Source organism: Coturnix japonica, chromosome 5, assembly GCF_054131305.1.
Source record: "Coturnix japonica strain WE chromosome 5, WE-NBRP24, whole genome shotgun sequence".
NCBI classification, from domain to species: domain Eukaryota; kingdom Metazoa; phylum Chordata; class Aves; order Galliformes; family Phasianidae; genus Coturnix; species Coturnix japonica.
This window is the reverse complement of record NC_140667.1, coordinates 47764675-47792332: the sequence shown is the minus strand read 5'-3', so window position 1 is coordinate 47792332 and position 27658 is coordinate 47764675. Positions and strand designations below refer to the sequence as shown.

Here is a 27658-nt window from a genome sequence, read left to right as displayed (position 1 = left end):
AATCAAACTGAGGAAAAAAAGCATTTTCAGGGGTGGATAAGAGGAAACAGGCCAGCACAGGAAAAGGGAAGCAAGGATCTATAATTGGAAGAAATTAAGGCTGGAGCCAACAAAGGATGGAGGAATTAGCAAAAATTTACATTTCTGAAATAGAGGGAAAGTTTCATGATCACGTAAAGAGTGGATTGTACTTCTTTAAAACTCCAGAGAGTGGGTTGTGAGAGGTATTTATCAGCCCTCGTAAGCTGGTTGGGGCTACCTGGGTGTGGGTATCTCAAGACATGTATACAAGCACTAACTTGTTAAACCTGTCAGCCTGCAGTTTTAGCAGCAATATCACAGGAATGCTGTTTCTTTGAAAAGGGTGCACAAAGGGCAAGCAAGTTACTTGATTTCTAGAACGTAAGTTAGGGGTGGTTGAGGGAATAGTAAAACTTGCTTCTCTTTCATGTTCTTCCTCCAAAGAAAACAACATCTTAAGTGAGATATTGGATCTGCCTGACAGGAGTGTGGCTCCACAGACAGTTATCTGCATTGTTTTGTTGTTTCTTTGACATGGATATTATGCAATTCTCACAGTTTCCTACCATACCTTTTTGTACAGGGAGCGGGTAGATAATGGGAGTGTGGTTTCTGTGCGACAGACGGTTTGGATGTGCCTTCTGGGCAGGTCTGCCTGAGTGTTATCCTCTCATTATATAGGTTTAAAACCTAGATCAGTTCTGATATGTGACACTCTGGGGCAGGGCAGCACAGTATTTAGATGTGTTGTCCACAGAGGTGATGGAAGCTCCATCTATGGTAGTTTTTGAGGGCTGACCAGACAGAACCCCAGGTAACCTGCTCTGAAATGAGCGATGACAGTGATGCAAGCAGGAGGCTGGTCTGGAGACCACCCAAGGTCCCTTTCATCCTGAATTGTCCTGTGATTCTGTGCTAGATACTTAGAGTTGTCACATTTATTTAAAGCACAAAGTTGCCAATAATAACAAGACATCAGATGTTCCTGAACATTTGGCGGCTTCCACTCAGTGATTTTTGTGACTCTGGATTTCTGGAACCTTGCACTGCCAAACAAAACGTGGAGTCCTCAAATTGTAGCTGCTGGACTGCTCCTCTGCTGAAACAGGAGGTGCCATAAGCCCACAGGTAGGCTTTGGTCCATTACGACATAAGGGCACTACCTTTTGTGGTTCTAGAGAGTAACTTATTAACAGAATCTGAAGGGAAAGTACAGCTCCAAAGCATCGCTGCCCTTGGCTGGGGCTGGAGTGCACCTGCCCTGCCCCATTGCCGTGTCACATCACCTTGCTACACCTCCTGTGGCTCCTGGTCCCTCTAAACGGATCCATTTGCAAACATTTTTTGTTGGATGCCATAATTGACTGTGGTGTAGATGTATGAAAGAAACCTAAATCACAAACCTATTTACCTATGGGCTTCAAATTATGTTTTCCAGTTATTCAAATTGATGTTTTCTTTCTGTGCAAACAAAGCATCGCGGTTCCATCTATCGGGAAAAGAAGAGAACATGATTGGAATATAATATTTTGTGGAGAAGAATTATGTCTTTCGTAAATACCTTGGTTTTCAGTGAAGAAATGAATGTTGGCGTTTCATTCAATGTATGAATATTGATCAAAACATAGACTGTGACTGTTTTGTGTACTATTCTTGAAAGCAGACATTTCTTGGCTCCTTAAAATCAGGAGTTGTTTTTTTTTCCCCCTATGTGGACTTATGGAGAACATCCTTCTTCCAAGCAAGCGCAAGTACAATAATGCTAAATCAGCTTGAGTGAGAACACAGTGATGCATACAAATACATTGCACGTAAAACGCCTATCCCAAATTTTGCTTGAAGTTTCAGTCATGAATAAACAAGCTCATGCAGTTACTCAGAGCTAGAGTTACCCTGACAACAGTATATATAACCAAATTCAGTAGTTGCTGCCAACAAAACCCCCAGTACGGTTAATGCTTTTGTTTGCCAGGATAAAATACTTTCATTAAGTATTACATCAACTCAAACTGTTAATATTGGGATAAAAACTAATTGCTGAAATGTAATAATTCATTCCAGTGTATGGAAAAACAAAACAAAACAAAACTACTTTCAGTTCTCCATTTATAAAGCAGAAAAAGAAATCTGAAGCCCCTTACTGGTTCTGTGTCAGTGGGCGTATTGCTTGGCATCATCCTGGCAAGGACAAATAGTGTTCTGATACTTTGTGGAACAAGTTTGTGCACCCCTTATTCTCACTGTGTGTACGCTGCTCATTTGGATATAAGGCAGCTGAGGAACAGCAGCAGTCCTGAGGCGAAAACAGGAAAGCAGTCTAGAAATGTTTTTTTGATGTAACTTACTAAGAAGTAGGAATTGTGCAATCCAGTACTTGAAAGCAGCAGGCTACATACTGATATAAACAATGTTCTGCTCCAAAATGTCAATAAAGCAAGTATCAGTTTAAGGGAATTACTGGCTTGCTGCCTCCTCTGGGCTCTGATTTGTTACATAAACTCCATTTTGGTATCTGTGATGATGAGATATTCTGTGCATGTTAGGTTCTGCTTTCAAATTTTATTTACTTTTGAGAAACTTTTAAAGACCTTGGAAAGACCTGAGTTTGTCCATTGGGGTGAAGTACTATCCACCATGTCATGCTGTACATTCAGATGTTTGTGTTTGGTGCTATGTTTTCCAAGAGTTGCTACTGAAGTTACTGTGTTTACTAACACCAGCATTTGCTAAATACTTAAATGCCAACATTCGTGAAGGGCATGAATAGCTTGTAACAATGGTGACTTCCTTTTAGGAGGGAAAAGGTTTTTGTTCATTTCTATGGGTTAAAAAGTCATTTCAATCCATAGTACTTCTGCTAACAAATGGGGATGAAACAGCAGGATTGATGCAGAACTTGTGCAGTTTTCTAATAGAAATGGTGGTGAAGGAAATGGGGTCTGCTTATCCCTCCATCTTGAAGGATCCATTCCTTAGGGATATAGGACTAGTGCTTTTCTCTGCAGACATAGTTTCTTTCAATTTTAAGTTCTTTCCCAAGAACAAAGAAACAAACAAGCAAACAGTGTAGCTGTTCTTTAGTGGAGGTATTTCTTTGTTCTATTAGCAGCAGTGAGTTTTTGCTGATGGTTTTCTCCCATGTGGCCTCATGGAGTACATCCTCCCTTCTGAGAGCAAGTTGTGAAAACTTGGCAGGAGTTGGTAATGCCCATCCATATGTTTGGGTGAATTGTTGTGGAATCTGTAGTTTTCTTGTCATAAAATTAGGAAAGCTCATTTAATTTCTATGTCTGTTGTAGTTAATGTTGTGCTCTGCTCTAGTGGATTGCAGCTCCAGAAAGCTGAGTAGTCATGTAGTTATTAGCGCTGTGTCACACATTGTGCTTTTTGGTGATGGATAAATGGTGTAGATGAGCTAATTTAGAACAGAAGGTCGAGATAGTGATTTTGTCATAAGACAAAAGTTTGACTATTTAGGGAACTGAACTTCTTTTTAGAATTCTGTTAATTGCATAGAGCTTTTTTTCCCTCCTATTTGTATGTTCTAGAAGTAGTTGGAATAAATAAACCAAGTACTTCAGATTTCTGTCTAATGGATTACCTTGACTTAGAAAATTTCTTTTAATAATCGAGTTTTCCTTTTTTCTTTTCCCCTAAACAGCAAAACCGTTTACAAAACTGGTAAAGGAGATGCAGCTTCATCGTGATGACTTTGAAATTATCAAAGTGATTGGACGAGGTGCATTTGGTGAGGTAAGCTACTTTGTAACATAATTCTCATCCTTTGTTCTTCTGATTTCTTGATGCAGTTGACCTGCATTTGTCCTAATGACAAAAGATTCACACAGATGAATTAAAATACTTGCAAATGTGAGATGCTGGCTGTTTACTTTGAAGCAGGGCTTCTGTTGTCTTCTTCTTGTATTCTTGTGATTAGCTACTTCTGATTTCATTGGAGCAAAGCACCTATTCCGTGTGTGAGAGCTCAGTGGTCTCATACAGCAGCTGCACAACTGACTTTGGGATCCTTTCTCCCACTTGCCATATGTACTTACTCTTCTGTGCTGCTGTAATTTAACACAACTGGGCTGCTTCTATGGTAGGAATGCAAAGGCTGCTCCACCCATCTGCCCGTCTCTGTAGCAATCTGGTAATGCAGAACGACGCATTAGGCTGCCTCAGAGGCTGTTCCCTGTCATCTTTGAAGATCAAAGGCTGCTGGATCTGTTTTTTGGACAGCAAGTTGAATCATGCTGGGATGATAGGAACGCCTTGTGTTTTGAGGACTTGCCAGGCCCAGAACCCTGGACTGAAGTTGTACTTCTTAATATGCTTAATGAAAGTCTCATCAATCACAGAAGCCTGAGAGGGCCTGACCCTGGCAAAAGTGTTTGTGAGTATATTCCCTCTAGGAGGCACAGGATACCTGAGACTGCTGGGGAACCTCAGAACAACACTTTCTGCATTTGAATACATGTAACTAAAGGTACGGCTGTCAGCAAAACAGATGATTATGTAGAGGATTTCTGGAAGTAAAAAATTTAGATTTCTTTCAAGAAGATTCTTTTGGTGTAAGTCAAACATAGTGGCAGCCATTATTGGCTCACTCAGACCCATTAGCACTTGGTTGCAACTTCTGCTACCGCTGGCTAAGGCTTATCTTCAGCTGCTGTCTCCACGGAGAGCAGGACTGTGTGCTGTGCAGGGCTTTCCATTCAAGCGTGTTGTGCCCTTCATATGTCAGACTTTCACAAAGTGATTGTGGGGTAGAGCTATCATAGGCAGACTAGAAATGGAGCTAGAAAAATGCCAGGACCTTACTCAGTCTTGGTTCAGAAAGCAGTGAGGTTTCTGTGTGTATGTGGAATTGGTAGTAGATGAAATAATACCTTCAGATCAACAACATTTTATTCAGGAACTGCTTGTGGAAACAACAGACACCTACGGAGATAGAAATTCATGTTTCAAGAATATATTCTAATCTTTCCCATTCTCTAACAGTGTAGTGCTTTAGTTTGTATGTAGTTACAGTGAGCATTGCTGTTCCAAATACATGAGTGTCTTAAATAAAATGTCCAGGTAAATTCTAAGATCTTGATGAGTAAAGTAAAAGTCAGCTTTCTAGTGGAGTTTGAACTTCATGAGTTGCAATATTTGTTTAAAAAAAATAAATTACAATCCATTGGTTGTTTCATTTAAGTGTTAGCTTTCGTCTGGAATGTGTTACTTGGGCATGACTTTTAGGCAGAATAGTTCTGCAAGAGCTCACATGAGAAGACCTGAAATGGGAAATGCAAGTTGGTAAGTCCAAGGAAGGACTGAAAGCACAAATCAAGTGTAGAATAGAAGTCTGAGCGAAAAGGTATATGGCCAAATAAAAGGACCCAGAAAATCAAGTCAGTAATAAGTAACTGTCTATATGTCTGTTAGAGTTTTGATTCAAAGCAGTAGCATAGCACAGTTTTGTAGACAGTGAACCCACTGTAGAATGGTTTTGCTATGTGTGACCTGGATTTCTTTTGGAGGAAACTAAATGAGAACCTTTGTTCCAGGTATACACAAAATGTGCTTCTGACCCCAGTGAGTACGTAAAAATCAGTCACTGGTTTTAACTCTTCTGGCAGCATCAAAGCGTGTTTGGTCTAGGAGACCAGACTGGATACACTCTGAAAAAAAATTCCAGAACTGCATATAGTATTGATGGAAGGCTCAGCATGGCCTACTTTGATCTGCTTTTTTTGGTCCTTTTGTGCCAAATTACTCGCCATAGTGACTGTGACCAGATCTGATATCTGAAGGATTTTAGATTAGTGTTTTGGCGGTTTGTCCTTTGGCGGGATTAGAAGGGGTTTCTGGACCATTTCAGAACTAAACTTGTGAATGCTATAGCTATCAAAAATGATTTCAGGACAAGGGAACCTTTCATTAGTGACTTGCAGATGGAGCCAGAATTAGGAATGCCTTTGCCAGAATATTCCTCTTAATCCTAAAATCAGTGAATATATAACAGTAAACTCTTTTCACATTGCTCTCTGTAACTTGCACACAGAAACAGGATTCATTTCCTGATGCTTTTTTAAGTTCTGATATCTAGCAGGAGAGGAACTATGTTGTAGAATGCTTCTAAAAGCAACCTTGGACTTATAGACAAAGGGCTCTGTCAAATGTTGAGAATTTACATGCTTTTATGTGATGAAGTAGAAGTCTTGTGTGATGTTGTAAAGCTCTAAAGCCTTGTTACAGCTTTAAGGGAGGACTTGCTCTGTGCTTTTCAAAATGAAGATCTTTTCTACTTAGGGTTTTCCCCAGTTTGAAATCTCAATATAGCAGCAGATTAAGTATGTCTGTTAACTTTTCAGTGATTTCTGTTTGTACTTGTTAGGAGGTTTAGGATGGCTTTCCTTAGCTTTGAGTCAAGAGGTGTATAAAAGGTATGCATTCACTGTGGAAATTTTTGCTAATACTATTTGGGGTGCATGAATTAATGCCTTCCATATTATTTCACTTGGAAAAGCATGACATGTCTAAAGCAACTGGTAGATTCTGCCCCTTCCCACTTCATCTCAGGGAAAATGAAGTTTCAAAGAAGTGGAATGATAAAACATCTTTATTTCATCCTTCTGGAGCTGTGAGAGCTCACAAAGCAGGCACCATTCGTTATCTGTCAGTTTTACATTGTCTTGTATGTCTTTTTAAGTTAAAGGTTTATTGTTGTAGCAGCTTGAAAATTTTTGATCAGTTCAAATTATTCAGGAATCATTGATCTGAGGTTCACTGATCTTCATTCCCACTTGCCAGAAAGTAATTTTCTCATGGTATGATCATACGCATGTAGGAACTGTGTTATAGATTAGTTAATGGGATTATAGGGGCTATTGATAAGGTTTCTTTTTTGTTGATTGTAAACAAACAAAAACCTATTTGCTCAAAATACAGTTGTAAAATATTGTATTTGTTGAAGCGCATAAAGAATTTGATCGAAATTAAACTAAGCATATTCCTGCTAAATATAAGTAGTTTAAATTAACAAGCTGAACAGCTAAATGAGGCAGACTTCAGAAAGGCTGAAAACTATCGTTCCATTCTCCTCAATGTCTATAGCAGCTATACCCACAGTTTAGCTACTTCAAACTTCTTTGAGAACCCCAGGGGTTTTCAGTCTTAGCAGAGAACTTTTGCATAAATCAGTAGCTTTGAAGAAAGATAGCTTAACTCAAATGAAGACGTAACAGCAGTTATTAGACAGAATCAATTTTGCCACACAACATATAAAACCAAGAACAGAGAGTCCTTGACCAAGAAGTGGATTGAGATGGCATGTGTGTGTCCCTCCATACAGAGCAGTATCTAATTAAAGGCAGATTGATAATCCCCAATGGCAGAGAAGTTACGCAGTGTCTTTTTCTTCCTTTTTCCTTTTCAAACCCACAGAACTCAGCCTGATTCTTCACGCTTTTTCCAGCAATATGAGAAGAAGAAAACAGCTGGTAATCCAAAACCACCTGAGTGAACGTTCTTAGAGCAAAGGAGAATTGAGAAAGCAAAAGAAAAAATATTTCTTAAAGTTCTCATTATTATGCTAAGACAAAAATAGCCTAGCTCAGGACCTGGAGATTTCTTCTGAAGCCACCTGCCAAAACACACAGTTCTCCTTTTCTCATAAACTTAGCCAGCTACTTTGCATGCATGGTAAACTACGTGTCTGAATATCCTTTACGGGAATATTTAAGGCTCTGAGTCTTGGAGTCACTGGCTTAAGAACTTGATTAATTTTCTTCAGAAGTTTCATAGTTATGAAGAATAGTTTGGAATAGTTTGACTTTGTGTCTGTGACAGCTAGAATGGTATTATAATTTGAAATGTTGACTGTAAGACAGATAAACTACTCCTGGTTTTCAGCCATCTCCTATGGTGTATGCAGGTGTATATACCTGGCTGGAACATTTTTAGGTGCCCACATATTACTTTCACTCTTTTTTTTAATTGGCTTACATACAGAGGGGAAACTTCCAGAAGGAATAAAACAATAGAGAGCCCTCTGAAATAAAATCAGAACTAGAATGATTTTCTGAAATCTTAATTCTCATTTCTGTTCACAACTTCAGTGTCCTATCTTCATGAACAAGAACGGGAATACTGTGCAGGGTCTGGAGTCTTGGAGAAAGTGTAAAGACTGTAAGAACAGAATGGAAAACTACTCCAGCTCTTAGACTTTTATAAATACATATATCTCTGTAGCTTGAAATTTGCATGTGGCTGTCTGCTCCTTTTGTCTGGAAACACTGTGGATCATTATTTGAAAGGAAATGTCTTAAGAAACTTTGCTTTGTGGGACTGTGTCTACCTGAGAAACGTAGACCAACCTAGGATGTGCTGTCTGTGTGCTTGGTGCTGCCTCTGCCCACCAAGGAAACCTGGATTCCTAGTGCTGACATGTGGTTAAGGGATAGATAGGATGAGTGTCCTGTGTGTGGAGACTGTGTCCCTAAGTACTTGCACTTGCTCCTTTGCAGGCTTCAGCTAACCTCATTAGCAACGTACTTATTATTCTTAAACATCACTTTTCCTTATTTTGCATAGAGGGCTATTTAGATGCTTGGCAGTAGTAACACTTTTCAATAGCAAGCTGCTGTTGAGGGAAGAACTGTGTCAAGATGTACGTTGTTGGGGAACTTGCATTATATAAAGTGGCTGACACCTCCTGGAAATTTGGCAGTATCGGACCCAAACAATTGTTTGTTTTCCTTCCCTTGTTTATTAGTAAGGGGTTTTTTTTTGAGTGAGCAGCACTTATTGTTGTTGCAGCGGAAGGGTGGAATTTGCTTAGCATAAAAATAACTAGAATTCTTAAAGTGTCCCTTGTAAGCATCACTTATCTACACTACTGATAGATTATAGATTTTTATTTATTTTTTTTTCCTGTAAATGCTTGCAGACTTGATCCATGTAATATTTAGTAATTTTTCTTTTATTTTGCATTTAATGGCTTAGGTTGGAAGGGACCATAAGGATCATGTAGGATAATGCCTGTAATCATCTAGTAATAATGCTTGCTACCTCTACAGGAGCTTAGCATCCTAGCTGGAAGCAAGACACCTAAAAATGTTTTGAGAAGAAAATAAATTGTGGTTGGCAGAGCAGGATTGATTCTGCGTTCCATGGGTTTCTGATGAATTATGTGGTTCCCATTATTATGTGGCTAAGATGTATTTAGACTCTGAAGAGAGTATGCAAAAACTAGACTTCCTATTGACAATCACTGTTGGCAGTGTGAGGCAGTGCTCTTTATGCTTTGTCCTCACCATATTCTCAGATTTGGGGTACCATGTTCAGTTTTTTGGCTGCATCTAGAAACCAGGGATGTGGTGATCCTGCAGACTGCCCCTAACGTTGCCTTTCCTGTTGGTGAGTGCTACTGAGTACCCCAGAAATATTTAATTAGCTTTGCGTTACTACACTGCACTCTTCACAAGTTGTTTTCTGAAGTAGAAATGGACAAAGAAGCTGTTTGCTTTTGAAATTGCTTCAAAAGAGGCTGCTGCTATCTACAGCCCTTGCCAGCTGGGTGGCTGGATGGACAGCCCACACAGACAGACCTGCCTCGTGCCACTGCACTCGTTCACACTCTGACTGCTGAGGACAAGCCCTGCTGTTGCTCAGGGCCACCTTCTGCAGAATCTTTCTTCCTGGCACTTAGAAAATAATTTCTTATTTGCAGGACAGATCCGTGCTGTTTGCTAAAAGCTATTATTTTGCTTTGGAAATGGGAACCATGGAATATGAACACCACCAAAGTTACTCTGGTTGCTCATTTTAAATGTAGGGTAGACATAAAAAAAACTAATGTAACAGTCCAGACCAGTTTTTCCTCCACAATGTGGTATTTTAACTGTTAACTAATGAGCTATGTGTCAAATATTTCTCATATCCAAGAGTGTTGGGAAAATAAAGCAGTTCTAGCAGTGTTTTTTTAGTAGCATGTACCTAAGATATCAAGAGCGTGAAACAGAAATAGGAGTATAAAAGAGACATCTAGGAGCATTAACTGGGGGAAATGTCTGTAATATTCAATTATGGGTCTGGTAACAAGACATTGCAGGTAAATTGTTTACATCTGAAATGACATTTTCTCTTCTCATGGATGAAAGGCTTGTCTAAAAACTGCTCAAATGTCTGCAGCCATTTCAAGTTCCTGCCAAAGGTTAATTCATAGCAATTTTACACCATTTTATCCATGTAATTTTATTGTCCATTAGCCTAAGCAGCTCTTTCATCATCCTTATTAGTGTTGTCCTTTCTTTCAATTTTATTTATAGGCAGCAATCATGTCCCCCTTTTTGCTTCCTCTAAGCGAAGCTTTTTCAATCCCGTTGTTGAGAAGCACTTTAGTTCCTTGGCCATCTAAATAGCCCTCCTTCATACCAGCTCCAGGTTGGTCATCTCTCTGAGGTGTGGCTGTATGTGGAGTTTCCACTGGTTTTGTGTTTCCACAAGGCAGTAATGTTCCCCCATCCCAGCTGGTGATTTTTGCCTATCAGTTGCAGTACCACATGTGTCTTTTTCTTGACAACCTTTCCTTATGATCTGTTTGCATAAGTACTGTCAACTATATGTCCGCCCATCTCCTTTAGAGATGAGAAGTTCTTTTTATATTTGCCTCATAATCAATGTGATTTTCAAGAAGTCGAGCACCAAAGAATCTGTAAGCGTCCCAGTAAAAAGTATTTCTGTTAACTGTCTTAAATGTATTCTGGAAATTCAGACTTGCATTTAAAGAATTTCTGCAGTTTCTTGGATCATCCTTACTATCTACATAAAACAAAATTTGTAATTTAATACTGCTTACTGTTGCTGCTCATGTCACCCAAAGGGCAGAGTCCAGTTCTGGGAAGTTCTGTCATGTTTGTTGAGGCTGATTTGGCTTGGATTCCTACCCTATAGGTTTCATCGAGGCAGAAGAGAAGGTGGAATTTGGCCTGGGATAGCTTTACACATTACCGCCCTAAATGTCAATATCAGATGGCTTCTGAGGAGTGGAATGCAGCAAGAGGCTTTTATGAGACCATTTGAGAAACAAAAAATTGAGCTCTTGCCAGAGTGTAAAAGGGTTATTTCTGCTATATTGGTTTGGGTTTTATTTTATTGCAATACAGGGGAAGCAGAGCTTTGAGGTACTAGAAGAAATGAGTGGCACAAATTCATACAGACCTGAGTGTTGTGCATAGTAGTTACCACCGTTGGCTCTCACTTACGCTTTAGCTCCACTTCTCATACTTTTTTCTGACACATATATGCCTTAAGTTGGTTGAAGCGTAGGCAGGAAGATTCATTAGGTTTTCTGATGTCCCTGAGGAAATGTACTTGAGCTTTATTGCAGTGTTTCTGTTGCCATGAATCTTGAGTCCTAGGGATGGTGCCAGCTGATCCCTGTGCAGGCTTGGAAGGGGCTGCACTGAAGAGGAAGGGCCGAACCCCTCCTATCTGAAACTCTTCCTTATCAGTTTGCAGACTTCCTCAATAAAACAGAATCACATTTCTCTGTTATTGCTTAATATTCGGAAATGTTGATGCTCCACCTCAACCGAGCCTATGGAGGTTAGACATGTTGTAACTTTTGTTTTGTATCTTGACAGAAGTATCAAAAGTAACCTCTGTGAGTCAAGTGTATCTGGATTAATTACCCACACCCCATCCTTGTGGCCAGGTATGGGAAAACAATTGTAGGGATGGATCAGAACTGCTCCTTCCCAGCTTGCAGCAGCCGTGGGTTCAGGGACTTCCTAACCACACCTGTATTCTGTAATCAGTAGTTCCTGAGGCTACTGCCATGAGTGTTTCTTGGGAATTAAGAGCATACTTAAATGTTTCCTGAATGGTTACTTACGTGTCCACAACGACCTGTTGTAGAGTTCCAGAACTGTAGTAAGAAAATGGTACTTTATTTCGTCTTTCTACCTTTTTACTTCATTTGGTGCTTTTTAATTTCTGAAATTGAATGAAATTGCTGAGCTCACCTTACATCTTAATGGCCTAGCATGTGTCATTGTTAAACTCGTGCTGCCCTGTGATGCTATTGAACAGTGATGGCCTTAGAATGAAGTGCAACAGGTGCATGTCTGCATTCTGTGTGCTGTTTGTACATAGAAGACCAAGCACTTCAAGCACTGCGTTGTAATGAAACTTGATTATTGCTACTTCAGGGCTTGCAAGGCTAACCTGTAAGTTGTTTCTGCCCCACAGCTTTTATTCTTCTCCGGCAATGAATTGTGTTCTACTCTGACCTTCTACAGGAGATTGGGGTATTTCCCCAGTGATCAAGTTCTGTGTGAAAGAGAATTTAACATATATAGAGGATTTGTCAACATCTTACAGTTTCCCAGAGGTTGTAATGCACAGCTTAACTTGCAGCATACCTTTAGCTGCATCTGGCAAACGATTCTATTAATTGTGGCTGGAGAGACTGTTATAGCTTTTAATGAGAAGGCTGTGATGAGGCTGGGAACAAAGCAGAGCGTTTTAGGTCATTACCAAAGGGCAGGTTTGTACAGTTCCATTTGTGCTTGGGTAAGACTTCCCCATGTTTACTTATCATTCCTCTCCTGCCAGCATAGGGTTTATGGGAGATATTTGTAGACCAGGGGAGGCTGAGATGCTCTGTGGCTGTAGATAGACATATACATACCTTACACAAGGATTCCTCATAGCACCTTGTTTTCCCCAGCAGCATTTAGAGCTAAATTCCCATGTGATTCTGCTAGTTTTCTCCTTTAAGTCTCTTTCCACAGTGTCACTGTGTGCAGGTGCATGTGAGCTGTAGGTGTGACCTGGTCAGCAGCTTCACATACTGAGGGATGGGAGGCATAGGTATACTGCAGAGTGTAATGCCTGAATGTGAGCATCTCATCCCTGTGTTACTGCAAGAGCAGTTCCCCCCCATCCCTCATCTGGAGTTTCTGTGCAGTAAGATACTGCATTTCTCTTTTCCCTCCTCAAGGTCAGTGTTGCTCTGCACTATTTCAGCCTTGGTTTACAGGCCACCTCTGCTTGGAGTTGCTGCATCCCCTGAATCCCTTATAGATAACAGTTGTAAACCAACAGAAGTGGAGAGAGCGATGTGATTGCTGTCACTTTTCCCGCTGATACTCAGAACTCTGTTGGAGGCAGTGAAAGTTGGTGCATTTTATGCTTCTTACATAGGACAGCAGCAGAAAAATTCAGGCAGTCCTTGTGCAGTCCTGAGAAAATGCTGCTGTGCTAGTTGTGATTCCTCCTTTTCTTTGCCAGACATAAGGATTTTGTGGAAATGATGGCTTTACTACTGGAAGAATTAGTTTTGTTCTTTTAGAATACAAGTCATGATCGAAATGCAGTCCTTGCATTCCCAAGCCTTGAAGTTTCATTATTCTGCATTTTTTCTTCCGTTGCAAAGCCATAAGAACAACTGCTTTTCCTAAAAGGCCAGTCTAAGCAAGTCTAATACACAGGATGCATAGTGAAATGCTTCAAGCAAGATGATGAATAAGTAAATTAATACTATTTTCACTTCTTTTTAAGTATCTGCATATAGTACATAAAAGCATGTTAATTGGCAAATATCTTTCAAGTTTCTGAAACCAGAAATGTGAGAACAAATTAGTCAAATGTAGTGTAATTCTATTGACAGCAGCCTTCCTCGTTTTCTAAGGCTGCCCTGTTGAGCGTTCCTTTGTTGTCTGCAGGCATGGTGTTACGAACATTGCTTGTTCTTGACAAATAATACAATTTTACTACACATCTTCACAGGAAAAGCTTTGCACTCTTCCTGTATCATCTCCATTGTACTTGCTCATGAACAGCTGACCACATATGGTGTGCTGTGCATCAAGTAGACAGTAATGGAGGAGTATAGAGGGAGAAAAGAAGCTGTAATTTATCTGTGTGAGTTGATTGTTGATGGCTCTTGAGTAACTTAATTAACACTGTGCGAATGTTAAGCTGTTTAAATATTTTATTTCTCTGACTGAGCTCTTGTTAAACAAAGATATCTTGTTATTTCAGGTTGCAGTTGTTAAAATGAAGTGTACAGAGCGCATTTATGCAATGAAAATTCTAAATAAATGGGAAATGCTCAAAAGGGCAGAGGTAAGTAATATGTTTCTCTAGTGCGGAGAATTTTTAAAATAGCATCAGGAAAATTACATTGAAATTCTTCGAGATTAGGAAAAATTATTTCATGAGCATAGGAGCTTCATTCTTTTTTCTTTTTCTTTTTTTTTTCCTAAGCTGTTTTAATACAATCAGGTCTGACAGTCCCTTCCAGGCATCTGTTGTTCTCAGCATTACTGTGTATTCGTTTAGCAGACAGTCTGCCCTAGTTCTTACCCTGAATTTATTGGCTAGATTTTTGTTTACAGTAAAGGCAAGTTAAAGACTACAGGAAAGCTGAGATTGGTGCTACTATGGCATTCCTAGCTGTATACAAATGCATTATGAAAGGTTCTTCTTTTCTCTCACGTTCTGAAAGCATATATATTAAGGAGCTTTGCATCCTTCTGTTCATAACAGGATTCATATAACTGGTAAAACTGTAACTAAATACTTTGGAACCACAGATTCAAATTGTAAAACAAACATGTTAAGAGGGTAAGCCTATTTAAAACAGAGTATTTTTGATGAAAGGAGATGATGTACAGTGTCACAACAGATTACATAAATGGGACACAGGTGAGGAAAGGACCTGCTATGCTGTAAATGGCCTGTTCCTATAATACCTACTCTTACACTGCGGAGGAGAAACCTTATGGCAAAAGTACTATATAAATCAGCTGTTAAATGAGCAATTTAATTGAGGGGGAAATATATGTAATGCATCACAACTTGGAGAAGTTCTGTTAAAGGACAAAGGCAAGGGACTTGCTGAGGACTAAGCCTACTGACCCTTCCCTGCCCTATTCTTCTGCCTCCTGATGCCTCCCCTCCTCCCCAGCCCACCCTTCCCAGTCTCTCCCTTCCTTTCAGTGAGTCAGTTCCACCTCTTTTCCTGTGAATAAATCCCTTGCCTCTCATTAAGCCCCCTCACACTTCATTGGGCTGATTTAGTCACACTCTGTCCATCAGCTCTCCTCCACAGGCAGCCGCTGCTGCCCTGCTCTCCTTGTAGCTGTCGGGAGAACTCCGCTCCAGGCTATGCTGCATCAATGGTTCTTAGTTGAGTGTCTTTGGGGGGGAAATTCAGCACAATTTTTCTGCAGACTTCAGTGGGATTAATTCATTGCTCAGTCTAGAATTTGTTTAAATCCTAATGTGCATTTTGGGGACTCCCAAACTCTGATGTAAATACAACCAGGCTTACTTCAGTCATTTTTGAAGTGACCTAATTAAGAGATCTGACTAAATAGCTGAAGCATTAGAGATGTCCTGAGGAGAGAAATCTTTACAAATTGTTGTCTTCGTATTCCATGACTAAATCCTCCTACCCTGTTAGGCAAGCGAGTGCTGAAAGAGGGTTATCTGTAAAGAAAAAGCTACAAGGAGTGGTAGTTCTCCCAGTGCTTAGTTGGGATGAGTAACAATCCAGCTGAGCCCTCATTCCGCTGATTTCCATATCTGTGCAGAACTGTAAAGGCAGCTGTCTGCTTAGCTGTGCCCCTTTGTCATTTCCTGTTCTCATGGTCTGGCTTTCCTGGGTAAGCAAGAGCTTGTAACCTGCATGTCAAGTTCTTAAAGCATTTGGGAAATGAGAAATTCACAAATGTGGTCAAACTTGTTAATTTTTAAGATAAAACCTGCGGGTATGCAATAGCCTCCTAAGTGGGCAGTTCCACTGAAAAGCAGACTTGAAGTATTTTATTATCCACTCTATGAGTGGTCTAAGAAACATTCTTAAGCTGGTTTATGTAATAGAAGCACTGTGTGACATTAAACATAGCACAAAGTTATATAAATAGTGCTAATTTGTGCACTGGCTGCAAGAAAAAACATATGGTTGGAAGCTACTAAAGTTCAGCAAAGATTAGTGACTATCAGCTGACATCCCTAGGTGGGCTGTAAGCAAAAAAATAGGCAGACTGTTTGCATTTGTATCCATTGTTCTGACAACAAAATGTGTAGTCTTTAGCATGTTGCTGCTCACCGTTTCAAATCCTGACTCACTAGTGAGGTAGCCTGATATGCTTTTCTCTAATATGCTTTTTTTCATGATGGTCACGGTAAGTGGATGGTTGGACTAGCTGATGGTAGTGGACCTTTCCAACCAAAGTTATTCTATGATGTTTTGTCAGTTGAAAAGGACAGTTAAAATCTTAGAATTCACTATGCAGAACTGTTCTGAAGCATACTGGTTTAGAGGCATCGGTAATATGCCCTTACTTGAGCTTGCGCAGTGAACTGGATCAACGAACGGATGTCTTTGAAAATAAATAAACCAGCTCTGTGTGCTGGCAGCCACCCCGGGCAGCAGTGCCAGAACGACTGCGAGCTGCTGGGCTGTGGTGCTGGGGCAGAGGATTGCATTACTTGGGTGTGCTCCTGCTGCCAAGCTTTTTTTAGAGTGGTACTTTGGCCTTGTGTTCGTAAACATGAAAATCACTCAGTTAACATTTAATTATAATTTACATCTCTTTGCATCAATAATTACTGACTTGACAACCTGACCCCAGTATGGAGCTCTTCAGTAGATATATAAATTGATTTTTTCTTCCTTATGGGGAAGATAACAGTTGAGATAGTTTATAAGATACAATCAATATACGGTGAGGCTTCAGTTTCCCAGGAATATTCTTCCACAATACATTTTCTAAAACATCTGGACAATTGGCAGTGACAAAAAATCAATTCTTATCCTGAACCCGAAACCTGAATCTGCAACTACTGGGTGTTGTAATAATTGCTTTCAGAATGGAGAGCAGTGAAAGGATCTGCGTCTTGATAATACTGATCCAATAAAAACATTTTTCTTCTTTCTTCAGAGGACTCTCAGAGGTTATGAAAGGTGGTTTTATGTAAATATGCTAAGAAAACCTGCTACACAGGGCTTGCTTCTCTGAAGGCTGCTATGTGAAGTAAAGAGTCTTGAAATTGAAAGTGTATTATACTGGACAAAGATAAGACATTAATAGTAGAATAGTAGATTTTATTTCCCTGTAGTATGTTTGCAAGGCCTATTAGCTGGAAGTGCAATGTAAGAAAAGTACTCAAAAGAAACTGTATTTTCACAAAGGTCTGTTTCAGAGGAACCAGACTTACAGTAACAAGTTATAATTTTCCTAACATTGCTCCACAATATGTTTTAAAAAGGTTTAGTGTTGGCTCAAACTGGTTTGTGGGTTTTCTTTTTGCTGTTTTGTTTTTACCCGTTTTCTTTTTGAGGCTGCATTCAGAATTAGTGTGACTGAATGTTTAAGTACAAGCCTGCAGAGATTCTTTGGCATGTCACTTGTGCAGACTGAATTCCAATGAATTAGAGGCCTCTGTTCAGCAATTTTAAATAATCCCATAAAACATCCATATATATTCATGCTGTGAAAACTACTTGTTGATGTTGACAATGGCTTTTTCCCTTTGCTTCCTTTAGACAGCTTGTTTCCGAGAAGAGAGAAATGTCTTGGTGAATGGAGATTGCCAGTGGATTACTACATTGCACTACGCCTTTCAAGATGAGAACTATTTGGTATGTTTGATTCATCAGCAAATAAAAGCTTTATGTTATGAGAGACATAAATATATGAGAGACATAAATATATAGAGAGAAAATAACATATGAGAATATGTTATTTTTTGTATTCCTAAGTGTATTGGTGCAATAAATCAGTCCACCTCGTGCCTTTCAGCTGTGTTTTGGCATTCTTGTTTTGTCCTTGAAGAAAATCTTCAAAGGATTGACTGTAACTGTAAGAGAGAAAGCCGTGTAGTAGTGCAGTCTGCGGAGGTTAGCTAAGCGGTTTTTAAATGGATCTACTCTTGCATAAATGTATCATGCTTAAGTTTGTTTTTGGATAACATCACAACTAATTAACTTAGGGGAGATGTTAACACAGTGAAAATAAGAGCTGTTTAATATTAACGTTTCACATTCAAGGCTTTGTTTAGAAGTGGCATGATTAAGTTAACATTTTATTTTAAAAGCGGTGATTAAATTGTTATCTTAAGTAGACTAAGAATAAGGTATTTTCAAAAGCAAAATGCTTTTGAAACCTGCAGATTGGTCATCTGAAGTGATGGTTACTGGAAAATTGTGAGTTACTATAGCATACAAACTGTATTTAGCTTTATCACACAAGCCAGGAATGTGCTGGTTGTTGTTGTAAACAAGAAATGAGCTTATTGATGAAAACTTTCTAATGAGTTCAGGAAATAAGCATTAAAAAGTCAGATAACGCTCAAATTTCTTGAGAGGTGCTAGTTTGACTATCATCTTTAAAGGATTTTCACAGTGACAAGCACGTCAGGTCTCTAGGTGCTCAATTACAGTCTTATTTCCATTTTATTAATACTTTGGGATAGATCCACATTTTCCACCCCTCAAAATCTAGTTATCTGTGGAACTGCCTCAGGAAGATTGCTCATAAGTTCAAGTTCCCTCAGAATCAAACAGCCTTCAGACGTTTATAAAAATAACTCAAGATGCTGTAATGTAATTTTTCCAAGCAGCATCTGGAAATGGGGCTAAAAATTCTTTTTTTACCTATAGTAACAGAAAGCAGTAGAAACAGTAGTGACAATGCAGGGAGAGATCTACTATTGCTAATATCATTTGATGAAAACCCGCTGCAAGTAAGCTGTAACAATGTAATACATTTCCCCAAGTTCCCAAAGGCATGTAGATGTTGAGGTTTCACTTGACAGCAGGGTTTAGACAGCTAACATCTAATTTAAGATCCAGAATTTAGAAAGCAACAACTCTGCCTGGCAGCTGAAGTCAGCAGATTGCCAGCTTGCCTGAGGTCTGGTACCGCATGTGCTGAGATGCTAACTTCCAATTTGGTCTTTTACTCAGCATCCATCTCATGTAAAGGTCTGGTACTAACAGATGAAGTGTATATGCATTTTAGTTACCCAATTGTAAACTGTGTTTGAAGAGAAAGGCAAGTTGACAAAACACATCAGGAAGTAGCTTTCATCCAGAAATGTGGGCTCTCATCCAGGCTCTTTTCCATGCTGTCTTAGTAGTTTACTTGTCCAAGGCTGAAAGATCTCTGCTCAGACCTCTGCTCATCTTAAGTAAATTTATAGTCGTATTTTTCCACAACTCAAGAGTGTGCTGCCACATTACAGAACCTGTTCAGTTTGGCTTTACTTTTCAGCTTTGCTACTTGTCCTGACTCTTGTGTAACGGACCACAAATCTAAGAAGAAAATAAGAACAGACACCAGAGCTTGAGTTGCCAACCTGGAGTGGACATCAGTTCTCTCTGAAAGGGAAAGCTCTTGATTCTTTTTATCTGCTCCCATTGATATTTCTGCATTATAGCTCATGATTCTTACACACAAAACCAGAGAGGTGTCTTTCCACACCTGGGGCTTTACTATCCTCCTCTGGTTGCATGAAGTAAGACTTCAGAATTAGATAAAAAATGAGATGACAATATATTAAGACAGAAAGCAGTAGCTGCCATTGGAGTCTCTAGAAATAGTTGGGGTTTTATGTCTTGTCTTCAGTATTAGTAGAGCATGTGATGATGGAGAAATTAAATACAGGCATGAAACACAAAGTTCTACAAAGTGTATTTGTTCTGGAGTTTGATTTTCTGGTTCTGCTCATCTACTTTTTAAATGTGGTAGTTTTTTTTCTGAACAGCCAGCTCTTAAATGACATTAAGTAGAAATGTTAGCATGACTTTCTATGGTTCCTAGAAAGGTTTTTGCAGAGACAGTATGAGTCAAGATGGATTAAGTGAGCCTTTGGTGATTCTGCTGAAGTAGATAGGGTCGGTAAAGCTCAGTCTGTGCACATCAGAAATGCGTATGTGACCTGAAGTTCATAACCTAAATTTAAATCTCTGAGTTTTTCTGTGATTTACCAGGAATTCAAGGATAAATACTTTCTTTATTATTCATGACAAAAGATGTGTGTTTTTCTGTTGCCAGCCTCTTAAAGTCTCCTTATGAGTATTCGTATGAGCATTTTGATGTCTTTTTTTTTCTCCCTTTGATCTCCAACCACCCTCCCTGTTTGATGTAACCACTTCCCAGGAAGAAATGCAGTATGTCTAAATTTAACTGTCATAATACCCTTTATTTTAACCCTATATGAAGAGAGAAGTGCCTCTGGGCAAGAAGATCATTGTGAGGAAGATGATTAATAAAATTTGACTTTCTTGTAGAAGTCTCAAGTGTTCCCCTATTCCAGGAGCCTTATTTCATGGGTCAGCTGAGTTCTCACTGCCTTGTGAACTCTGTGGGAACCGAAAAGTGCATTACTGTGTCTTCCTGACAGGCAGTTCCTTTCAGCTCCCACAGAAGGCTCTGTAAACTCCCTTAACCTTACTTTTGAAAGAAAATAGCATGATACAGTATTAATTTTAAAACGCTTCTGGTTCCTGACTGTACCTTTTCGTTCCCAAAGGTAATTGCTGTGTGCACGTGGTCTTTCTACAAACATGTAAAACTCCTTATTTGATTGTGCAGTACATGCTGGTTGCTTTCAACATAATGTGATGGGCAATTTTTGTTATTTAAGCTACAGTGAAATGCTGAAAAAAATATCAAAATGTAGGCCTTTTCGAGTCCTCTTCTGAGCCAAATGATAGTGAGGAAATAGTGTTCCATCCTGGGAATCATGGAACAAAAATGTTCAAGTCATGCTTTGAGTGGTTTTTGCCTAACGAGTCTGAATCCTTTACTTTCATATGATACCATATCCATGTTGGTTCATTCCAGAATAACAATAATGGTGGATTGGCCTTGGAGGCAATTTACACTTTCATTGAAATACATTACTGTCCAAGAACATGAACATTAGATTTTTAAATATTCAACTGCTGTAGTGCCTCTGGCGTGACAGCACTTCTGATTTATGAGCAATCCCTGCCATAGTGTCATGGAGCTCCTGCCAGCTCTGTTATACATCCATCCAGCTCTGTTAGGCATGTGTCAAGATGAGTGCACGATGATACTGATGTACTAAGTTCCACTTTCAGAACCACTAATAGTATTGAAATGTACCAAGGCTGAAATTTGTAATGAAGTCTTTGTTTTAAACGAAGCTGCATCCATCTGTTGAGCACTAATGCCTTCCAGAAAAGAATTTAGTGAAATTCTAATAAGAAGTGCTTGAAAGATGCAAGGATTGTTACTTAGTGCTTCTGCTAAGAGTTTCCTTCAGCAAATGGTTTGTATGATATAAATATCCAACATTCAAACACATAATTCCTCAAATTTTAGCACCTGATAATAGACGTGCAATTCAGGCAAGAAGCCACTTGCACGAACTAAACTTTAAAATGTTAATCCTTATCATTTCCCAGTCCAAAAGAACTCTGTTCTGCAAGTGCTATCAAGTATTTTTGTTCATATTTAGTATAACACTGATGTTCTCTTACAAATTCCTATTTTTAATTTCTTTTTCTTCCTCTCTCTTCTGCTGGAATTCTCAGTTTAAGCACTGATGACCTGCCTGAATTTTTGGTGATATTAGATTTTTTTTTCCCTTCACTGTTCATCATTGTAGTAAAGACAGAAAGGACAGAATGATTTTCCATCATCATTACTGGGGTTATTCAAGAATATTGTGTTTCTTAACAGCTGTGTTTCAGTGTGTAACTTCTTTATTTCTCCCTTTCCAGTATCTAGTGATGGACTACTATGTTGGTGGTGACTTGCTGACACTTCTCAGTAAGTTTGAAGACAAACTTCCTGAAGATATGGCAAGGTTCTACATTGGTGAAATGGTGCTTGCAATACATTCCATACATGAGCTGCATTATGTGCACAGGTAAAATGCTGTCTTACTTTTGAGAAGTATGTGTGCAATTAAATTAATTGTAAAGATGTTGCTACAAATAAAGATGGCTAGCCATGGGGGAACTGCTGTGGGCGTGTGCTTACTGTATGATGTGTAATAATTACATAAGCTATGTAATATTTTAGTTACCAAGTTTTGATGGATTCGTATTAGAAGCAGTGGCATTTATATTACTAACTTCTCAGTAAAGCTTTTAGTTTTAATCATGCTTCTCAATTTATTCTCAGTTCACTTCATGAATATTTATCTACAGTTGTCCACAGAAGTTTAAAGCAATTTGAACTCTGCAAATGTTTAAAAGTTATGCAAAATGTGTTCACTGTAAGCCCATAATAACAGCGAATCTGCTTGCCTGATCCTCAGGTGGAAGAGGATAGTTTGTGGTAATCAGTGGACCTGTTTAATTGTGCCTGTGTGTAGGAAGTATATTCCACACCAGTACCTACAATCATGTAATTGAGCTTGTAACGTTTAAGTATATAACATGCCTTACTCTAAGCAGGAGGAAATAGGCCAGGAAGGTGTATTTCTGCTTTGGGTTACCTCTTAGAGTGACTGTTTCAGAAGAGCTGTTAGTGGTGCAGGGGAGACATTTGGTAAATATTTTGTCATTTCAAGGTTCTTGGTCAAGTGGAGTTCCCTATCCTTTGCTTCATTTTCAGATTTAACAGCTATGTATGATAGAGCAAGAAAGCAAAATGATAGTAATACTGGAAACCCTAGTGGGTTGTATCCTTATCCACTGCATATGACATTAGAGCTTGATTTCAGTAACCAAGAAGTTAGAAAATGCAAACTGTGAAAGTAATGATGGTTTTCAGTTGTGTGAATGTTGCTTTTGGCTATGCAAGCACATTCGTGATAGGTAGCTGAAGTCAGTGCTCAGTAGAAGTGGGCTTTGGGCTAACATTGTATCTCATTTGGCTGGTAGGTTTTTACTTCAGTGGCTTTACCGTGAAATACAGACAGTAATACACTTGTGGGTAAATGTGGACAATATGTGGGGATTTTAAAATTCTTTGTGTTTGGAGAAACTCACCAGAGGCACCATTGCACCATTTCCAAGGAAGGCAGCTGCCTAATTGACCAAATACAACTTTGAGTGGGATTGAATGAATGCCTCTTATGGCAATGGGAATAAATTTTTCTGAGACCAAAACATGAGTGAATGCCCAAGAAATTACTGGTTGGCAACTGCAGTGGATTAGGAAGAAGAATGATTGTTCTGGAGAGGAGTTCAAGGACCCTGTAAAGGTTTAGATGACCTGTTAGCTGTAGATAGGAAACAGTGGAGCCCAGAGATGAGGCATTAAGCCTTTCTGAACAGAAACAGTGTTCCCTTAGGCAAGCAAGAGCTGCATGCAAAACAGAAAAGTATAGATGTGTTGGATGAGGTTGGCTTATGCTTCTAGTGGCGCTGTGAATGGTGTTATTTAAAAAACAACACAAAAACTGTGCATGGATGTGTATAAGCTTTCTTAGTCTTCTACTCCACTGAGCTTGATTCTTATGGGACTGTAGGGAAGTCTGGAGAGCATCTAGAACTGTAATAGTATAGAATAAATTTAACAATGGAAAATTACTGATGAGGTTTTGGGGAATGGAAAATGAAATAGCCTAGTATTCTGGGTTAGCAAAAATATATTTTTTTTCATCCTGACAAATAAATATGCCTTTAATTTATGTTGACAGGTTTAGATTAACATTCTTATTTTACCTTAATACTGCTAAAGAGCAGAAGTATTAGTGTAGTTTCGGTACTAAATTTGAAATCATTAGCTCTTGCTTAAAAAGTAGCAATTTCAGTACGTGTTGGAAAAGTTTATAAGTTTGACAGTATTTCTATACATTTTAGGATTGTTTGCTAAGCCTTTCTTAATAATTTTCATAAGTTTGCTCAAGTAATAAGTATGGAATTCGGCAATTCAATTCAACCTAAAAAGCAGACATTCTTAGCTCCTGTTTCTGTGTAATAAGGTGACGTTTGGAACTGCCTATTTGAAAAGCAATTCAGTGTTGTGGTGCAACAAGATTGCATATAAAGCACATGATATTTAATAATAATACAGAACATTATTTGAATAAATGTGGTGTCTAGATTTATTGATTTGGGTTTTTTTTGCTAGTTTGAGTAATATTTCAGAAGGGGTTGATGGAATGGCGTGTTAGGAGTTGATCCTGAGCAGCGTTGACTAAGGAATGGGAAGTACACTGGTATGAGTTGGCCTGCAAGACTTGATTGTTCCAGTTTTTAGTCTTCAGAATTGGTGCAGCGAGTTCTGCTTTCTCTCTACCTGCTTCTCTCTCCGCCCCACACCTTCCCAACATACTGGCTGTGTGCTCTTACAATAATGCTGGCTATTCTAAGGCTATTAATTAATATTTATACATATATATGTAGTATGCGTCAAATTTGTATTATTAAATTGGATGTTGTAGTCCATCTTTTGTGAATTTGAGTGCAGACTGGTGAAACGAAATGTGATTGATTGGACTAAATTCAATTAACATGCTCTCATTAAAGCTATTTTTGGCTGCCTTCCTGGTACCAAAAATAATACCAAGTAAACAGCTACAGTGAAACGGGAATCTTAGTTCAATGTCATTTAGTAATCTCAGTATGCAGAATGCCTTTTATAGCCTGCTGTATACACACATCAGTAGGAATGACGTGCTTTGACCCTTGGGACTTTCTCCCATTATTGTATCCTGCTGAAATGGCATTGTCCTGGTCCCAGAGCCAGGAGAATGCAGAGATTTCTAGAGTAACTGCTGCATGAATGCAGGACAGAAAAGTCTTTAGGTACCCGTGGAAGCAAACGTGATGCGCAGTTACTATATAGAAAAATGATCTGTAATAGCAAGTGGAGAATACAGGTCAGCAGAAATGCCGGACAAAGTTTAGAGAAGCAGTGAAAAATCTCAGATAGGAAGCTATAGGTTGGTTATAAATCTTGGCAAAAAACAACCCAATCTTGGCAAAACCAACCAAACAACAACAACAAAGAAAACGGATTAAAAGATTACCTTTTCTTTCTTATTTTCTCTTGCCTCCAAAAGCATATTGTTATGTGTACAATCTTGAAATAACGTTGATGAAGTAAACTGCCTATCTGTTCTGTTCTCTGACTCACTGTAATTGTTCTGCTTGGTTATTTAACCAGAGTTCAACTTAGAGCTGAAAGTCCCATATAGTCATAAGTTTCAGTGTGGCAGGCAATGTTTTAAGTTTGGCAGATGGAGTCATAGGTAGTATAATAAAAAAAGATTGCGTCACTGTATAACCAACATAAATGTCTTTGTTATTTGGTTCTAATCTGATGTAATCTTTATAAGCAGAGCTTGGACTATATATTTAATTTTTTCACTTCTTTCTGTCATATAGGGACATAAAACCTGATAACGTTCTTTTGGACATGAATGGCCATATACGACTGGCAGACTTTGGGTCCTGTCTCAAAATGAGTGAAGATGGCACAGTATGTATGAAGCAGAATTGAATTGGGTCACTTGTAGTGGGATCTTTTAAGCAAGTTCCTGGTCCTAACACTATTAAATGTTAATACGTTACTATTGAACACTTTTAGTGTAAGCTTTTTGACATGCTAAAAGTGTTCAACACGTTTCTAAGAAACAGTTTTTGAAATCTTTTGTTTCCTGGTATGCAGTGTCCAGCAGTTTTGGCACAGACTCGAGTCTTGGTGGCATTCTGTAGCTATAAAATGTCTGTCAAGGATTTACCACCTTAAAAACAAAATGAATTGGAAGGGTATTGTAACTCCACATGAACCCTTAAAGTGTGTTCCTAGAGATTACAGCTGCTTCTCTACTGACCCAATGGTCGAGGCTTTCCTACTAAGAGGACACAAGGAAATTAATTAACTATTCTCTATATTGCATCTACAATTATGCTACATAGACATTAAACCAATTTCAAACCTAATATAAATAGGATACTACTTGCCCTGTAAACTTGTTTTGCTGTTTTCAGGTGAAACTGTAAACTGAAACTCAGGCATAGGACTCAAACTGCCTGCTTATTAAATTTCCATTTCAATTTCTGGCAAACATTTGCAGTTGTAAAGTGTAAAAGCACACACAGGCAAAACACTTGCTTGGCTTTCTGACAACAGGTATAACTATTTGGAAGTTTTGCTGTGTGCAAATTAAAATATAGAGTTTATTACTTTCTTAATACATTCTTTGTTTTATTGCTGTGTTTTGTTGTTGTTGTTTTTAATATAGTTAACTTTTCTAAAATCATGTACTGATGTCTCTATCAGAAATTCTAAAGTGTGAGTGAGAATGTTGCTTTAGTGATCCTGAAAACTTACCAGAATTATGTTTGCCTTATTTTTAAGGTGCAGTCCTCTGTAGCAGTGGGTACCCCTGACTACATCTCCCCTGAGATACTGCAAGCCATGGAGGATGGAATGGGAAAATACGGGCCTGAATGTGACTGGTGGTCACTGGGGGTCTGCATGTATGAAATGCTTTATGGTGAAACACCTTTTTACGCAGAGTCATTAGTGGAAACCTATGGGAAGATTATGAATCACGAAGTAAGAAATATGTTCATCCTACTGTATTTACTAAGATTATAATGTTTACAGTGGAACTGTTACTGCTTATAAATATTGAAGTGATGGTAGTTCTTTGCTTTCTCATGATGATGTAGAACTGTATCTAATTATGTAGATTTGTTGGTTCCATTTTTAGGAACATTGGCATCTGAAAGGCAGAATTTGTTTTTTTTTCCTCTAAGTGATAATGTTCTTGTTGAAAAGTCTAAGCAGTCTTCATGAAACAAAAATTAAAACCAATTCTTAAGATGGGCCCTTTGAAAGTTTCTTCTGGAGTGTGCTGGAGAAATGAAGTAATGCATTATTTATGCAGCTGTGCACATTTTCTGTCACGTCAATAATCAGTTAAAAAAAAAAAGGAAAGAGGCAAGTCAGCCGGTGTGGACATGAGCTGCATAAAGAGCATGAGGTCAAGGGGGAGTAGCCCAGAGGAGAAGAGACAGAAAAACATGAACTTTTGAGCTGCATGAAGAACATGAGGTCAGGGGGCTTTGTCCAGAGATAGTGGTAGAAAACTGTTGAAACTTTTGGATGCATTTTGAATATTGGGGAATAAGAATAAACCAGTTCACAGTGTCCTTCCAGAGGTGTAGTTGGAAGGTGTGTTGATGTACTGGTGTTTACAGTAATGTACTTTCATAGTGAAGCAGTGGTGGACAGGATATTAAATCCTTTCTAGAGCTGTCACCCTTGCAGTGATCAGTGTTAATCTCCCTCTTGCTTTAATTTCCTCAGTTAACTAATTGGTGGCAATCTTTTCTGTATTATGATCGAAATGTGCAATCATCTTGGGGCTAAATGCTGTCTGCATAGGTGTCAACTGTTTTTGAGGAAGTTTGAAGCTGTTATATTGCAGTCTTGGTATTACAGTCTCATTAGGACATAAAATCAATGTGGTTTTAATTGACATTTTAAAGTTTAATTTGAATTTTGCCATTTTGGTCCCTAATGGTCTCATTTAAACCTTGAAAGGTTGTATTGTAAACCTATAGAAGTGCTACTGACCTTTACTAAAGCAAACTTCTAGAAGTAATAGTAAACTAAAAGACAGAAAAAGTTTTCCCAATTTTATCTGGAGTAATTTCACATATAACAATGTTTCCTGAAGAATTGAC

The 27658-nt window shown here is 38.7% G+C and overlaps 1 protein-coding gene across 15 annotated transcripts in view; it reads left to right on the top strand.

Moving 5' to 3' along the window:
- CDC42BPB (CDC42 binding protein kinase beta) overlaps nt 1-27658 on the top strand; it is an 80492-nt gene that overhangs the window by 18612 nt on the left and 34222 nt on the right. For all 15 annotated transcript variants that reach the window (XR_014947282.1, XM_085550595.1, XM_015865562.3 and 12 more), the window contains exons 2-7: nt 3683-3774; nt 14059-14142; nt 17573-17668; nt 21782-21930; nt 25346-25439; nt 26322-26522. Coding sequence is in view for 14 of the 15 variants with exons in the window: in XM_085550595.1 (XP_085406721.1) it covers nt 3683-3774; nt 14059-14142; nt 17573-17668; nt 21782-21930; nt 25346-25439; nt 26322-26522 (716 nt within the window). In the remaining variant the exon portion in view is untranslated. The remainder of the gene's footprint in view (nt 1-3682; nt 3775-14058; nt 14143-17572; nt 17669-21781; nt 21931-25345; nt 25440-26321; nt 26523-27658) is intronic.